A 16,454-nucleotide genomic window follows, 5' to 3' on the forward strand; every position below is an offset into this window, starting at 1 on the left:
CCTGCCTGAGGGTGCCAGGTGGGGCAAGGGGATGCTGGGGGCATTAGGGAATAATGTGATGTTTGTGGTGGGACTGTCTCTCCTGCCCTTGGAATTCCTGGAGCTTCTGACATCACTGGTCCCCTAAGGCATTGGGTTACACTGACCCATTTCCTAAAGGGAAACCTAAGTTCCTGCCAATTCAGCTTGTTCCTGGGGGGGTGAGGGGAGGGGTCTGACAACAGCCTGGGTGACTGAGTTGACCCAGTCCTAGGCCAATCATGAATCCATGCCCTGGAAGTGGGCATGGACCAATCGGGATAATCCTGATGCTAGCAGGGCTTTAGGAGGACCTGTACATGGACATTTCCTCTGCCTCAGCTGCATTCTCAGGACCCCGCTGGCACAGGAGCAAGGGACTGGAGGGAGACAGGCTCCTGGAGGGACAAGGCATCCGCCCCCATCCCGGAACCTTTCTTCTCCAGTCCGCACAGGTTCCGGGAGCGGAGGAGCCGGCGGGCCGGAAGTGGAGGTGGTTGGTGGGGTTGGAGGGGGATCAGGGACGCGGTGCGGGCGGCGGTTTGTGGGCTGCGTGTGGACAGAGTGTAGTGACCGGTCTCCCACTGTCTGGCCCCGGCGCGGGTGTGCTCTGCTGGACTGTGCGCGGCAGCAGCGAAAGGAACGCGGCGCGAACAGGGCGCCCGCGGCTGGGCCCATGGCCTCCTCCTGCGCGAGCATCGACATCGAGGACGCCACGCAGCACCTACGGGACATCCTCAAGCTGGACCGTCCCGCAGGGGGTGAGCCGGGACAGTGGGGGTGGGCCCTCGCAGAGCGGGCAGAGGAGCGGTTCTGGCCGGGGTCGCCCTCAGGGCCCACAGGTCCCTCAGACCGGCTCTGCATCCTCCCGGCTGGCTGGTGAGGGCAGATGAGGGTCAGAGCGGTAAAACCCCGAGATTGACGCGGAAGGGCGCAGACCCCCGGCTGCGATCCCTACCCATCCCTGCCCGGGCCGTTTTGCCTCGTCCTTCAGCATCTCGGCTGAAGGTGAAGCCCCTTCTCTGAATCCGCAGGGCCCCGCTGGTGCCCTGGCCCCAAGGTCTCTAGTGTTTCCTGGGACTGGCCTGGGTTCCCTACCCTTTGGCCGTACTTCAGAGGCCTAGTCGGTGCTCTGTAGCTAAGTTCTGTGTCTAGATCTAGGTGCTGTGCTGAGGGGCCACCGATCCCCCTCTGCAACTTGCACCTCCTTCTATAATACAGACTCCAGGCATGCGGTCCTGAAACTGATATTCAGGAGGAAAGTGACCACCCCCAATTCCGTGTCCTTTCTGGGATTAAGGCAAATATCAGATTGGGTGGCCCTGATTGGATTAGCCTATAAACATCTGCAAGCCCTAGTTTATTTCCATTCATTTAAACTTTATTTGGGATTTCAGTGATACCTCAGAACTGCTCCTGCCCTCAAAAGCCCCCAGAACACAGAACTAAAGGAGGTTGTAATATAATTCTGTTGTTATTGAAGGAGAGAAGTGTTTTGGTATTTTGATGGGGATAGGACAGGTGGGGTGGGGGCTGGAGAATGCCTGACAACGGGTAGGAGAGAGGAGACAACATTTAGGCTACATCTCGTGATATGAACAGGAGCTTGGGTGTCAGGAAAGGCATTCACAAAGAAAGAGCACGTGTGAAGGTACCAAAGTTTCCTCACTGGTTCAGGGACCTGTGAAAAGTTGTGGTTGAAAGACTGGCTGGTAATGGTGGTGTAGGTGTGTGGTGGCCAGAGCTGAGAATTGGTGTCTCCTCAGACGCTGTTCTTAAACCTGCTGGGAGGCGCAAACTGGCTGCTACTGGAAGCAGGCACTGGTGCTCACTCTGGGTTGTTTTAGCTCCCCCGTTCCCTGAGCAAATCCATCTGCCTGAAACCACTGAGCCCTTTGTCCCAGGCCCGGAGCGTGCTCCCTTTACTCATGAGCTCTGCTTGGGACTCTCATCCTCGTTAGCTGCTATGTAGACTAGACTCCACAACGGTTTGGTAGCACCGGGCATGGCCAACCTTATGCAGCTTGTTTGTCCTCATGGTAGCTTGCCTAGGAAGGAGAGTGGTCAGCTTACCCCTGAGCAGCTAAGGTGGCTCTGATCCAACTTAAGTGGCCTGGAAGCTTTCCACTGAATTCCTTGTTTATTGATTGGTGCTTGATTCTCCTGTTTGTCAAGTAGCTCTGGCTTGTCTCCTCTCCCTGGAGGACCATGTCAGACCCCAGACTGTTTTGTGACTAGAAACATGCTGTGATCCCGAATGTGGAACCCTAGTCTCCTTGCCCCCTGGGAGTTTTGGAGTAGTGTCACAGCCTGTGAAGGTGCTTGACACTCAGCTAATGGCAAACAACTGAAATGCTGCCTTTCCTGACTCCACATGCTATCCTATAGTTTTTCTCCCCGTTGTCCAGCTCCTTCATGTCCGTTCATCCTGAGTTTACCTGCTCAAGGTAGCTTTTTCTGAGCAATTTGGGGCAGGCCTTCTTCCTTTCTTACTCCCACATTTTATCAATGTCCCTCCATGCCCCAGGAGCCCATCCTCTCTCCTCCGATCCCTGCCACTACCTTGGTCCAGGCCCTGGTATCTCTCACCCAGCTTCTCAACTGTCCAGCATGCTGCCCTAGAGCAATCAGCCCTCTGGCCAGTGCTGACCATGTCATATTCCTTTTTAAAACTTTTGTGACTCTCATTGCCACAGAGAGAACGTAAGCACCCAGCCGCATACCTGAGATCTCTGCAGCCTTGTTTTCCCTCCATCCTTCCCATGTTTGTGTTCCAGCCACACTCGCTCTGACAGTGCCTCTTCTCTGAAGTCTGTCCTGACCCTTGCCATGCCCTCCCTCCAGTACACAGAGTCCCTGAGTTTAATTGGCTTCAGAGGATCCTTGCTAGCTTGCAGCCCTCTCCCAGGTAGAAGAGCCGCATGCTCATCCTTGGTCTTGGCATATGTTGGCTTCACCGTCAGTGTTATGGAATGAGAGATGAACAAAGGGCCCTCCTCTCCACGGACATGCCTCAGTTGAGTGTCCCTAGAGCACCTCATGGTTCTGAAAGGAAGCTCTGCAGGAGGAAAGGCCAATATGCAGGTGGAACAAACTCCTAATAGTGGCTCTCTCTGTCCCCAGGCTCCAGTGCAGAGAGCCAGCGGCCATCTAACACCTACAATGGAGACCTCAATGGGCTTCTGGTCCCAGACCCCCTCTGCTCAGGTGATGGTACTTCAGCGAACAAACCTGGTCTCCGGGCCATGCCACCTATTAACCTGCAGGAGAAGCAGGTCATGTGAGTGCCTGGGAGATGATGGTGGTAATGGGGCCCTTGGGGGCATCTGCTAGCTGAAGGCATGAGATAGGAGAGAAGGGCCAGCAGCCTCTGCTGCTCTCGGACTAGACGCTCTGGGATGGAACACTTAACCACACTGAGATTGTACTAGGATGAGGGTTGAGGACAAGCTCAAGAGTTGGCCTGGATCTGAAGTTTAGGCTCCTGGTTTAGCATTCCCAAGGATGGAGCTGGGCAAGAAGAGCTATGCGTCTGGGGACTAGTGGACCAGGCAGAGCTATTCATCTGGGATTGGATACCTTTTCCATGGTGGCTATATCCTCTCCCTATCCCAACCCTGCCCATTGAGACTTGGGGCGAACAGGAGTAAAGCTTGTGCACCCTTCCCCCCAGCTGCCTCTCGGGAGATGACAGCTCCACCTGCATTGGGATTTTGGCCAAGGAGGTGGAGATTGTGGCCAGCAGTGACTCAAGCATCTCGAGCAAAGCGCGGGGGAGCAATAAGGTGAGTACCAGGATGTTGTGGCATATATGGTGAATGGGGACACACTCAGCCTATCCCTCTCCCCTCATGGTGCCAATTCCTATGGGGACCACCTTCACAGACAGGTAGTATGCCTCAGTCTCAGGAAGCCAGGGTTGGCTACCAAGTGTCTGTGGGAATCTGGTTCCAGGAGTTGTGATTGGGTGGCTGGGCTAGCACATGTGGCCTCTGCTGCCCTCAGGGTTGCTGGGGGCCACCTAAGCTCTGGGAAAGCTGCACCAGCTCTCAGCTTCTACGACCTGCCTCACCCTTGGTTCTCAGGTGAAAATCCAGCCTGTTGCCAAGTATGACTGGGAGCAGAAATACTACTATGGCAACCTGATTGCTGTGTCCAACTCCTTCTTGGCCTATGCTATTCGGGGTGAGTAGGGGCAGGGGAGCGGAGGGAGCTGTTCTGCTAGAAGTCCCAGAGATGCAGATTCAGTATCAGGCCGCTCAGCCCACTCAGACCTTAGGATACAATGGAAAGCTTGTCTGTGCTTCCCCCACCTCTTCCAGGCCTTGGGGAGCCAAGTGGGAAAACCAAGCCTGAGACGGGTGGTGGCAGTGAGGCAGGCAAGGGCAGGGCTTCTCTGCCGCTGCCTAGGCCTCCACACTCCTGGCCAACTGCTCTCCTACTTCCAGCTGCCAACAATGGCTCGGCGATGGTGCGGGTGATCAGCGTCAGCACTTCGGAGCGGACTCTACTCAAGGGCTTCACAGGCAGTGTGGCTGACCTGACCTTTGCACACCTCAACTCCTCACAGCTGGCCTGTCTAGATGAGGCAGGCAACCTGTTCGTGTGGCGCTTGGCTCTGGTTAATGGCAAAATTCAGTATCCTTTCCCTGGGGTGCGATGGGGACTAAAGAAAGGTGGGTGGAGCTGGGGCTGCCAGACACATCTCATCATCCACCTGTCTAACCCTTAACGCCCTGCTCAGAGAAGAGATTTTGGTCCATATCCGGCAGCCAGAGGGCACACCACTGAACCACTTCCGTAGGATCATCTGGTGTCCCTTCATCCCCGAGGAGAGTGAGGACTGCTGTGAGGAGGGCAGCCCAACGGTGGCCTTGTTGCACGAGGACCGGGTGAGGGGGCTGGGAATGGGAGCCAGGGAGAGGATGGAGCAGCTATGGTGTGGGCACGGGCTGAACACTCACCTCTTTGTACCCTCCAGGCTGAGGTGTGGGACCTGGACATGCTCCGCTCCAACCACAGCACCTGGCCTGTGGATATCGGCCAAATCAAGCAGGGCTTCATAGTCGTGAAAGGCCACAGCACAGTAAGACTACAACTGACTGTCTCCCCTTCCCTCCCCTCTTATGTCCCTCATCTATTCCCAAACCCACAGCTGCCCAGACATCTTTATGGCATTCTGCCCATGGGGCCTCTGAGCACAGAGTGACCCTTACCTGTGGAGCTCATGCCTGACATGGCTGCACCCCATGAGTCTGATCTTCTTTACGGCCCCCCATTCATTTAGTCTTTCACACAAATGTGCAAATCCACTGTGGGTCAGCCTCGCTCACTATCATTCTCACCTGAGACAGGCTGCTCCCACTTCTAATCAGGTGGCAAACTAAAGCTCTTTGGGTTCTTTCCAGTACCTGAGTGAAGGGGCCCTCTCACCTGATGGGACCGTGCTGGCTACTGCAAGCCACGATGGCTTTATCAAGTTCTGGCAGATCTACATTGAGGGACAGGATGAGCCAAGGTAAAGCAGGACCTGAGGGATTGGGAACCCCCAAGGAGGGGACCAGATCACTCACTCAGGCCCCTTATCTGCCTGCTTGCAGGTGTTTGCATGAGTGGAAGCCTCATGATGGTCGGCCCCTCTCTTGCCTCTTGTTCTGTGACAACCATAAGAAACAGGATCCTGAGTGAGTGAGTGGGCAGGCAGGTGGGTGGTGGGCTGGAGCTTGGGCTCCCAGCAGGGGGACCAGCCAGTCACTCAGTGCCTTGTTGCTTTGCAGGGTCCCTTTCTGGAGGTTCCTCATTACTGGTGCTGACCAGAATCGGGAGTTAAAGATGTGGTGCACAGTGTCCTGGACCTGCCTGCAGACCATTCGGTACGCATGGGAGGCCAGGGCCAGCAGGGCTGGGATGTGGGTTCTTCCCATTTTCTCAGTCTCATTCATCCTGCTTCGCGGCACCCCAGCTTCTCCCCAGATATCTTCAGCTCAGTGAGTGTGCTCCCCAGCCTGAAAGTTTGCTTGGACCTCTCCGCAGAATACCTGATTCTCAGTGATGTGCAGCGGAAGGTAGACTGCAGTGGGGGCACCCTTGGGCAGGGCTGGTCTCATCAGGGAGGGCAGGAGTGTATGTTATATCCACAGCCCTCACAGCCTCTGAGGTCAGCTGTGAATGCACTGCCTGTACAGGTCCTCTACGTGATGGAGCTGCTGCAGAACCAAGAGGAGGGCCGTGCCTGCTTCAGCTCCATCTCTGAGTTCCTGCTCACGCACCCTGTCCTGAGCTTTGGTATCCAGGTTGTGAGTCGCTGCCGGCTGAGGCACACTGAGGTGCTGCCTGCTGAGGAAGAGAATGACAGCCTAGGGGCTGGTGAGCTGCTCAGGGTCAGGGGTGTATATGTTGGTATGTAGGGAATGCCAAGGCACAGAGGGCCAGGGGCTAGTTGTCCACACTGTCCTTGCAGATGGGACCCACGGAGCTGGTACCATGGAGTCTGCAGCCGGTGTGCTTATCAAGCTCTTTTGTGTGCATACTAAGTGAGTATGTCGGGGACGCCTGCCTGTGCCCTGCCTGTGTCCTCCTCACCCTACTGACTGGCCCCTTCGAGCCCTCTCCTATTCTCCTTTTCTTCCTGTAGGGCATTGCAAGATGTGCAGATCCGCTTCCAGCCACAGCTCAACCCTGATGTGGTGGCCCCTCTCCCTATCCACACTGCCCACGAGGACTTTGGTGAGTGAGGGATGAGAGGGGAGCAGATTAGACTGGCCGAGGTCTGAGATCTGACTCAAGTGACAGCTTTCCCCGCAGCATTTGGAGAGTCTCGGCCGGAATTGGGCTCCGAGGGCCTGGAGTCCGCTGCTCACGGCTCCCAGCCTGATCTCCGACGCATCGTGGAACTGCCTGCACCCGCTGACTTCCTCAGTCTGAGCAGTGAGACCAAGCCCAAGTTGATGACACCTGACGCTTTCATGACACCGAGTACCTCCCTGCAGCAGGTATGCTGGGGGAAGGGCTTGATGCTCAGGGCAGGGAGACCTAGGAATCCCCACCCACAGGCCACAGCGCTTCCTCTCTGCATCCCCTCAGATCGCTGCATCCCCTAGCAGCAGCAGCAGTAGCAGCAGCAGCAGCAGCAGCAGCAGCAGCAGCTCCTCTCTGACAGCTGTGTCCGCCTTGAGCAGTACCTCTGCTGTAGACCCCTCCTTGCCTAGGTGAAGTGAGGGTCAGAGTTGGGGGATGGCAGGGGATGGTACCAGGTGATGTCAAGCTCTGGTTGCTTACGCCTCAGCCTTCCTGCCACCAGGCCCCCTGAGGAACTGACCTTGAGCCACAAGCTGCAGCTGGATGGCAGTCTGACAATGAGCAGCAGCAGCAGCCTGCAGGCAAGCCCACGCAGCCTCCTGCCTGGCCTGCTCCCAGGTCCAGTCGATAAATTGACTCCCAAAGGGCCCGGACAGGTATGTGTTTGTGCTTGTGTGTGAAGTGCAGGGTAGTGGGTGTATAGCAGCGGGAAGGTGCTCTTCCCATTGCACCCTCTCTGCTTGTCTTACTCTGCCTCAGGTGGTCCATGTTTCATCTTAGCCTCCCCTGTTCCCTGGAAGGCAACTCCTGAGCCTCTCATCCCTACCACCTCTCCTCCTGGGCTGTGGCTGTTTTTGACTGCATTCCCCCTGCCCCACTGTCCCATCTCTCATCACTACAAACACCAGTGCCTCATCTCTGCCTCTGCCCACCCCTATGTCCCTATAAAAAAGGGGACCTATGTTCCCTTTTTGGTTCACCACAGGTGCCTGCTGCTGCCTCTGGACTCTCCCTGGAGCTGCAGGAAGTGGAGCCTCTGGGGCTACCCCAGGCATCCCCCAGCCGTACCCGCTCCCCGGATGTTATCTCTTCGGCTTCTACTGCCCTGTCCCAAGACATCCCTGAGATCGCATCCGAGGCCCTGTCCCGGGGCTTTGGCTCCTCTGCTCCTGAGGGCCTTGAGCCAGACAGTATGGCCTCAGCCGCCTCAGCGTTACACCTGCTGTCCCCACGGCCCCGGCCGGGGCCCGAGCTCGGGCCCCAGGTTGGCCTGGATGGAGGCCCTGGGGACGGGGATCGGCATAGCACCCCTTCTCTCCTGGACGTGGCTTTGACTCAGGAGGCCACAGCTCCTGACAGTCAGGTCTGGCCCACAGCACCAGACATCACTCGGGAGACCTGTAGCAGCCTGGCAGAAAGGTGAAGAGCTTGGGAGGGGGACAGTGTGCTGATGGTAGGAGCTTCAGATAGAATCGTCCACTGATGAGTCGGGCTGTCCCCACAGCCCCCGGAATGGCCTCCAGGAAAAGCACAAGAGCCTGGCCTTTCACCGACCTCCTTACCACCTCCTGCAGCAACATGACAGCCAGGACACCAGTGCGGAACAAAGGTAGGTGGCACCCCATACCCTTCCTCTCACGAGGGAGGGTCAGCAAGTGGTAGGCGCTTATCTCTCTCTCTCCCTTTCCCACAGTGACCATGATGACGAGGTGGCCAGCCTTGCCTCTGCTGCAGGGGGCTTTGGCACCAAAGTTCCCACTCCACGGCTGCCTGCCAAGGACTGGAAGACCAAGGGATCCCCTCGGGCCTCACCCAAGCTCAAGAGGAAGGGCAAAAAGGATGACGGGTAGGAGGGGTCCTGGGACCAGGGAGAGGGGTGGTCCCCGGGCTGTCTAGGCCTGAGGTGCTTCTCGCCTATGGCAGGGATTCAGCGGTGGGATCTCGGCTCATGGAGCACCAGGTGAGTGAGAAAACAGCTTTTCTACTTCTAAGACTCCTTGAGGGTAGGGAAGGGTTCGGGGCCATTCCCTGGTCTGGTGTGTGGTGATGGGTGGGACAGCATCATGTGACTGTCAGTGGTACTGGCAGGTGGCAGAGCCCCCTGAGGACTGGCCAGCAGTAATTTGGCAACAGCAGAGAGAACTGGCGGAGCTGCAGCACAGCCAAGAAGAGCTACTGCAGCGTCTGTGCACCCAACTCGAAGGCCTGCAGAGCACTGTCGCAGGCCACGTAGAACGTGCCCTCGAGTCCCGACACGAACAGGAGCGTATCCTTGTGGGCAGTGGCCCAGCATCAAGAGGGGTTGGGGCAGCTGTAGCTTTCTTGGACCAGGCCTGTTCCTTAGCTGTAACACAGAGCGGCGGCTGGAGCGGGCACTGGCAGAAGGGCAGCAACGGGGTGGGCAGCTGCAAGAGCAGCTGACGCAACAGCTGTCCCAGGCGCTGTCTTCAGCTGTGGCTGGGCGGCTGGAGCGCAGCCTACGGGACGAGATCAAGAAGACAGTGCCTCCATGTGAGTTTTGCATAGAGATTTCTTCAGGGTGGGCCTGGTGGGAGTGGGGCCCCTACCTGTCAAGCTTCCTCTCATGGCTCTATCTGTCCCTCCTCACCCTGCCTCAGGTGTGTCTAGGAGCCTGGAACCCGTGGCAGGCCAACTGAGCAACTCAGTGGCCACCAAGCTCACAGCCGTGGAGGGTAGTATGAAAGAGAATATCTCCAAGCTGCTGAAGTCCAAGGTGCGATAGGACCCAAGAGAGAGGCTGGTGCTTGGTGGGCCTGGTCAGGCCAACTTGGGCTCAGGCTTTCAACTCAGCCAAGCCCTTCCCTCTATCCCAGAACTTGACGGATGCCATCGCCCGGGCCGCTGCAGACACATTGCAGGGGCCAATGCAGGCCGCGTATCGCGAAGCCTTCCAGAGTGTGGTGCTGCCTGCCTTCGAGAAGAGCTGCCAGGCCATGTTCCAACAGATCAATGACAGCTTCCGACTGGGCACACAGGAATGTGAGTGGAATCATGTGCCCCACGGTGGGAGAGGCTGTCTCCTTCTGCCCTACCTTCCCTCTCACTGCCCCCACGGTCACCTCTCAGACTTGCAGCAGCTAGAGAGCCACATGAAGAGCCGGAAGGCGCGAGAGCAGGAGGCACGGGAGCCTGTGTTGGCCCAGCTGCGGGGCCTGGTCAGCACCCTGCAGGGTGCCACTGAGCAGATGGCAGCCACTGTGTCCAGCAGTGTTCGGGCTGAGGTGCAGCACCAGCTGCATGTGGCTGTGGGCAGGTGTGTGGGCTGGGCACTGGGAAAGGTGGTGGGTTTGAAAAGAGCCAGACCAGACTTCCCGTCTACCTCGTTTTTCTCACTCTCTTTTGCAGCCTGCAGGAATCCATTTTAGCACAGGTGCAGCGCATTGTTAAGGGTGAGGTGAGTGTGGCACTCAAGGAGCAGCAGGCCGCCGTCACCTCTAGCATCATGCAGGCCATGCGCTCAGCTGCTGGCACACCTGTCCCCACTGCGCTCCTCGACTGCCAGGCTCAACAAGCCCATATCCTACAGCTGCTGCAGCAGGGCCACCTCAATCAGGCCTTCCAGCAGGTATGCCAGGCTTCAGGTCCAGTAAAGGTCAGGTGTCTCCTTCGGCTCTCCAAGGCCCATCCACCATACAATCCCCTCTATCCATCAGGCTCTGGGTGTTTTGGTTCTCTTTGGCCTCCGGGCCATTTCTCCCTGCTTTTCCCTCTACCTAAACCCTGGATCCCTTTCTTCCTACCGCATCCCACCTTGCTTCATGACCACACTTCTCAGGAAGTCTTTCCTGACTACCTGGAGTAACGCAGCCCTACTGTGTTCTCTCTGGGCCCCTGGACCTCTCCTTCTGGAGCCCTCAGTATCCCACTCTGGTCATCCTGGCTACACAGGCAGACAAGCGGGCTTCCATCCTGACATTAGCTATAAACACTATTTTCTACCTAGGCCCTGACAGCTGCTGACCTGAACCTGGTGCTGTATGTGTGTGAAACTGTGGACCCAGGCCAGGTTTTTGGGCAGCCACCCTGCCCACTCTCCCAGCCCGTGCTCCTTTCCCTTATCCAGCAGCTGGCCTCTGACCTTGGCACTCGAACTGACCTCAAGCTCAGGTGAGCGGACATGGTAGGACCAGGAGGTGGGCTGGGGTAGAGGTGGGGCAGAGTTCAAAGCAGAGACTCCCACTCCAGCCTCACTCCCCTCTCTGTATTTCTCCATCCGTCTCCCTGGCCCCCTCCCATCTCAGGCTTGGAGGCCTCCCTTGTCAGCAGTCCCTCTGGGCCTCTGGGCCTCTGGGCCACCAGGGGGCGCTCCCATCTGCGGGAGCCCACCTGTAGCCTGTCCCTTTCCTTCACTCCCAGCTACCTGGAAGAAGCTGTGATGCACCTGGACCACAGTGACCCCATCACTCGGGACCACATGGGCTCTGTCATGGCCCAGGTGCGCCAGAAGCTATTCCAGTTCCTGCAGGTTGAGCCACACAACTCACTTGGCAAAGTGGCCCGGCGTCTCAGCCTCATGCTGCACGGCCTTGTGACCCCCAGCCTCCCTTAGCTAAACCTGCCTTGCCCAGGGCTGGGATGGCACAAAAGGTCAGCAGACCTTCCAGGCCGAAGCAGGATCATGTCTGCCCTTGACCTGCTCAGGCTCCCACCTCTGGGGTGCTTGAGGGGGGAGCACTGGCTGTGTCCTACAAGTCATGCTAGCCAGCAGGTTTAGGCTGGGCCCAGGGTGGGTATTGTGCCTTCTTGGGTTCTGCCATGCCTGGAACATGACCTCCCGAGATTGTAATACCACTTGTTCCTTTTTACCTCTGCTTTGGATCTTTTGTTTTTTGAAAAACATTGAGAAATTCAATTAAATGCTTTTGGAATAAAATGGAGTATGTACGTGCTTTTGGTGTGTTTTTGGTATGCCTTTGATAACTGCCCTCGGTTCCCTGGCCCCTCTCTTCTACCTGTGTGGAGCTCTGTGGAGGCCAACCCCCTCCAGGGGCCTGGACACCTATCTTCATCAGCACAACTGCCTTCCCAGATCTCCTCTCTTGATCTCCGAGGCGAGGGTCCTGTTCCACCGGGCTATTCTCTCCCGTGTACCTCTATCCTTTGACAAGCTGTGTACTGGAGGCGGGGCCGCCAGCTGGCCTTCAAGTCCCGCCCCCGGCTGTCATCCAATCACAGTCCCTCCTTCCGGGGGTTGGGCTGAAGGGCTGCACTCCAAGCTGCTAGCTCTTGACACTAGGTTCCTAGCCCGGAATCATGCGCTGCTGCTGCTGCTGCTGCCGCCGCCTCCACCGCCAGCAATCACCCCGTGCGCTGGGGCTGTTGCTGCTGCTGCTATTCCCACCACTTGGTGAGTGCAGGCGTACTGGACCGGCCCGGGCTGCACACACCCTCTCACCAGACTGGGTTTAGGGTGTGTGGGAGCTAGGGCACAGCCTTTCTGAGCGCTGGGAGCCAGGGTGGTAAGTAGGCGCTAGGCTCCAGGGAGGGGATGTGTACTAGTGGCTTCAGTACCAAAAGTAAGGGGTGTGAACTGAGCCCTAGTTGTGGGGGACGGGCCCAAAATTTCGCAGCCCCCATTCTGGTAAAGGGATACAAGGCCTTTGGGGGAATTCCTAGGCCAGCCTTGGGATTCCTGGGGTCTTCTGTTAGGGTCTGGCCTGGATCCTGACCCCCTCTATCCTGCACTACCCATCCAAAAATACGTGTCTTTGGGAATAGGGTGGGAAGGTCAAGGAAAGCTTGGCTGCAGAGAAACTGCAGAGAAGCTGGATGGTGTGGGAGAAGGTCTGTGTGGCTCCGGACTCTGCCCCCTTCACCATGTCCTGACTCCTTTACTTGGCCCATCATTACCTGACTTGAGGCTGAAGAAGCCTAAGAAGCTCAGAGGAAGAGCCGAGCCCTGGGACGCAAGCACATTTACTGTGCCTCCCCTGCTTCCCTTGCATGTATTCTGCCTGGTCCCCTCTAGAAGGGAGCCAAAGCAGATGATCCCCAGATATGCCCCACATTTCCCTAGGGTACCCCTTTCACGCTGAGTCACGTCCCCAGAATATACCAAGGTAAACAAGCCCCTGGGGGTTGGGGGGGTGGCTCATCCTATCAACCATTTTCCACCCCCACCGCCAGTCCTTGTATCTCCCTTGGAAGCAGCGGCTGAGGGCCCAGGCTACTGTGACACCATATACCAGGGCTTCGCTGAGTGTCTCATCCGCTTGGGGGACAGCATGGGCCATGGAGGCGAGCTGGAGACTGTCTGCAGGTACCAGGGCAGCAGCCTGACTCCCACCAACCTCAGTGACCTTATCCCAAAGCTTCCTTGCCCTCCTAATTCCCCTCACCCCTTAACAGGTCTTGGAATGACTTTCACACCTGTGCCTCGCGAGTCCTGTTGGGCTGCCCAGAGGAGGCAGCTGCCGTGTGGGAGTCTTTACAGCAAGAAGCTCGCCGGGCCCCGCACCGGGATAACTTGCACACACTGTGCGGTGCTCCTGTGCACGTCCAGGAGCATGGTGCGGGCCCTGAGACCAACCAGGAGACACTGCGGGCGACAGCACCTGCCCCGACCCTGGCCCTCACGCCCCGGCTGCTAGTGGCCACTGTTCTGGTGCTTGCTTGCCTCCTGGGGCCTCTGACCTAGCCATTGGGGTCGGATAGCAGCGCCCTTGCCGCCACCCCTGCTCTGGTGGCTGCCCTCAAAGCTCTGCAGAGTGCACTCAGCTTTCATTAAAGGTATTTATATTTGTAGTAATCTACTTCCTTTCTTCTGGCTACACTTGGCTGTGGTTGAGGCCTCCCGAAGCTGATCCCCAAGATGGTTTGGGCGGGGTGAAGGCCGCCACAGGGGACTCAAGCTTAATCCTTACAAACACACATTTCCCAGGGGCAGCTTAGAGCTTTCCATTGCATGCAGGTCCAAGAGCTCTGGGGGTTCGTCCTCCCAGGTTGGCATTCCAAGCCCTGCCTGGCCCCTAGGGGCCCTGTGAGGTGGTAGAGTGTCCCGCCCCACCCCCAGTGCGTACCCCTACTCCCCAGGTTCATTCCTGCCTCCAGGCTCCTGACCATCTCACCTCCTCCTCTGCTGAACTACTACCTAGCCTTTAAGACAGCTCAGACTAAGTGCTCTGTCTTCTCCCTATCTGGGGTCCTGGTATCATCAGAGAAGCCTGTTCCAGAAGGTGGGGGACCCCTGTTGGAGTCTACATTTAGGTCCCCAAAGTGACCTGGAGCTACAGAGACTGGGGTCACAATGAGTGTTCCTCTGACCTCTGTTCTCTACAAACTTGTACTTTGAGAAGAGGTGTGCAGCATGAAGTCAAAACAATCCCAATTCTGGAAGCTTAGAATTGGTATGAGGAGCCCCCGTTCATCCTAGAAGAGAGGAAGAGCAAGAATCAGCATGAGCAGAGCCTAAGGGAAGGAGGAGTCTCAGAGAGGGTGAGACCCTTTCTTGATCGTCTCTACCACCAGCACCAGGACCCTATTTCAAGCCACCACCCCAAGCTGGGCACTGCCATAACCTCCTCACTGGCTTCTACTCTCACTCCCTCCCCTTTACTCTCCATTTTCTATATTGAAAAACTGATCCTGCTGTTAAGCTCCTTCTCATTGTCTAGAATGCCCTACATAAGCCAGCTCTGCCCACAGTTTATTCAGTCCACTCCTGCAACTCCCCTCTGTAGCAGCACAGAGTGATCTACCTACCCAGCCCTTGGGGTAATGGGAGGCTTCAGAGAAGAAGCATGATAGGGGGCAACAGAGGTAAGATGAAGACTTACAAGTGGTGGGGGAGAAGTGGGGCTGACTTGGAGAGGGCTTTACGAGGGGCCCAAAGGAATCAGTTGGGAGGGAAGGAGAAAGGGGTTGGAGCCCAGAGCTAGGCAGGCTAGATTTACACTAAAACCAATGCTGGGGGGCTGGCCCCTAGGACAGAATCAGGCCTGATATGACCCTTGTTTAGGCTGCAGGGTGACAGGTGCCTCTAGAGACTTCCACCCACGTGTGTGGGAACCCCACTTCATCCATGCTTCCTGAACACCCATTCCAGTTAGCTCAGATGCCTCCATTAACTCCCTCTTCCCTGTCTTTGCTCCTGTGCTTCAGTCACCTGTTCTTTTATCCCCGCTTCTCTCTCACAACCAGTCATTACCTATCTTCTCACATCACCCGAAGGAGAAAGTTCAGGAAAACAGCCCTCATAGATCTGCCCTCTTTGACCACCAGAATTTTCCAGAAGAAATGTCCAGGCTTTTATGCTTATAGGTCTTTGTACCATCTATCCTCAGAATACCCTTCCCCATTTTTTCCTGGTGAACTCCTACTTCGTTTTCAGTGTCACCTCCTCCAGGAAGTATTCCCTACCTCTGACTCCAAGCTGAATCAACAGCCTCCTGCAAATCCACTCAGCTCCTGGGCTCTCTTCTGTCTCAGTACTGACAATACTGGGTTGTTATTGTCTGGGTCTAGGACAGAATTCCCGTCTGTGGGCTCCCCGAGGGTCCTCTTAGGGTCTCTAGCATCTGATCTAGGGCTGGGTATAAAGAGTGCACTTGTGGGACTGTGTGGAATGAAAGATAGAATCTCTTACATCCAGCATAGGAAGTTTATAGTCGGCAAGAGTTTAGACTGAGAATGACCCCCGTGCGGAGGATGTGTTATCTTGCAGCAGCTCCCTCAGTCTGGGCGTATTCTTAGGAGGGATGGTGCTGGACCTCCAAACCCCCAAATTCTTCCCAGAGCCATACTTGGGAGGTGGCCAAGAGAATCCTGCTTCTAGGAGCTAGGGGCTGACTGCTCTGGCCAGCCATCAGGGGGATTACCATCCTCCTGCTGTGACCTACTTTACTCTGATTTTTGCTTCCTAAATCCTTTCTCTTCCCTGGAATTGAATGACCTGGAGTATGTGCATTGAGGTGGGGGTGGGGACAGAATCTGCTCGCTGGCCAGGGGCTTAAGAGCTTTATCTGTGTTATGTATGTATGTTATCCTAGAGCTGGAGGAGAGGGATGGGCTGATAGCCAAACCGACTGGGCCCTGGACACAGCCACCCAAGCCAGGCATCATGAGGATGGTGTGGCTCACATTTGCAGCACTGCAGACATGGAATAGCATGTTGTTCAGGGGAGAGCCTAGGGGGCCGGATGTCCTAAGCCCAGTCCCCTCTGCATCAACATAGGCCTTCACCTCAGGGTCTTGTGTCTTCACCAAAGCCAAGGCCAGCACCTTCCCATAGCAAGGGAAATATCTGTTGAATCAATTTGCTGAATGTCTATAAAATGGAAGTGTTGTGTGGATTTCTAAGTCCCATTAACCCTGGAATTCTACACTGTTTTTAACCCTCAAAACAGCTCTGTGGAGTTAGGATTATGATCCCCATTATACAGATTAAGAAAAATGAGGCTTAATGAGGGCAAATGTCTTGCCTAAGGTCACACAGCTGTGGAGGTATGAGAGCTGGGATATGATCCCAGGTTTGTTCAGCCCCAAAGTCCATGCCTCTAATCACACTAGACTTGGAAGCAATTTTTAAAGTTTTTCATTTTTAAATAAAATCTCTTATGATTCCCTACTAAATAAAACACAAAATGATATTCATTGTTGTTAATTTATTTTTAGGTTTC

At 56.1% G+C, this 16,454-nt stretch overlaps 2 protein-coding genes across 4 annotated transcripts; both read left to right on the forward strand.

The window, feature by feature from the left end:
* The first annotated feature begins 490 nt into the window (after window positions 1–490).
* EDC4 (enhancer of mRNA decapping 4) lies at window positions 491–11,725 on the forward strand. Of its 2 annotated transcripts, none has more exons than XM_081030373.1 (29): window positions 491–779; window positions 3,142–3,298; window positions 3,692–3,803; window positions 4,104–4,203; window positions 4,467–4,656; window positions 4,763–4,910; window positions 5,000–5,104; window positions 5,427–5,536; window positions 5,619–5,702; window positions 5,796–5,891; window positions 5,981–6,083; window positions 6,204–6,384; window positions 6,479–6,551; window positions 6,653–6,744; window positions 6,823–7,010; window positions 7,102–7,226; window positions 7,319–7,472; window positions 7,802–8,235; window positions 8,321–8,425; window positions 8,510–8,662; window positions 8,740–8,776; window positions 8,905–9,082; window positions 9,172–9,327; window positions 9,435–9,550; window positions 9,651–9,816; window positions 9,904–10,090; window positions 10,183–10,402; window positions 10,781–10,944; window positions 11,194–11,725. In XM_081030373.1, exons 1-29 carry the CDS (start codon window positions 695–697, stop codon window positions 11,384–11,386), a joined length of 4,212 nt encoding a protein of 1,403 aa, XP_080886499.1. In that variant the 5' UTR covers window positions 491–694; the 3' UTR covers window positions 11,387–11,725. The 2 variants fall into 2 exon arrangements, with proteins under 2 accessions (XP_080886499.1, XP_080886498.1); XM_081030372.1 differs by having other exon boundaries at window positions 494–779; window positions 6,811–7,010.
* A 321-nt stretch (window positions 11,726–12,046) lies between these two features.
* On the forward strand, window positions 12,047–13,581 carry NRN1L (neuritin 1 like). Of its 2 annotated transcripts, none has more exons than XM_081032011.1 (3): window positions 12,047–12,184; window positions 12,985–13,096; window positions 13,186–13,581. In XM_081032011.1, exons 1-3 carry the CDS (start codon window positions 12,091–12,093, stop codon window positions 13,472–13,474), a joined length of 495 nt encoding a protein of 164 aa, XP_080888137.1. In that variant the 5' UTR covers window positions 12,047–12,090; the 3' UTR covers window positions 13,475–13,581. The 2 variants fall into 2 exon arrangements, with proteins under 2 accessions (XP_080888137.1, XP_080888138.1); XM_081032012.1 differs by having other exon boundaries at window positions 12,076–12,184; window positions 12,964–13,096.
* Window positions 13,582–16,454: the final 2,873 nt, after the last annotated feature.

The sequence above is a fragment of the Rhinolophus hipposideros genome (assembly GCF_964194185.1).
Source record: "Rhinolophus hipposideros genome assembly, chromosome: 21".
Lineage (NCBI taxonomy): Eukaryota > Metazoa > Chordata > Mammalia > Chiroptera > Rhinolophidae > Rhinolophus > Rhinolophus hipposideros.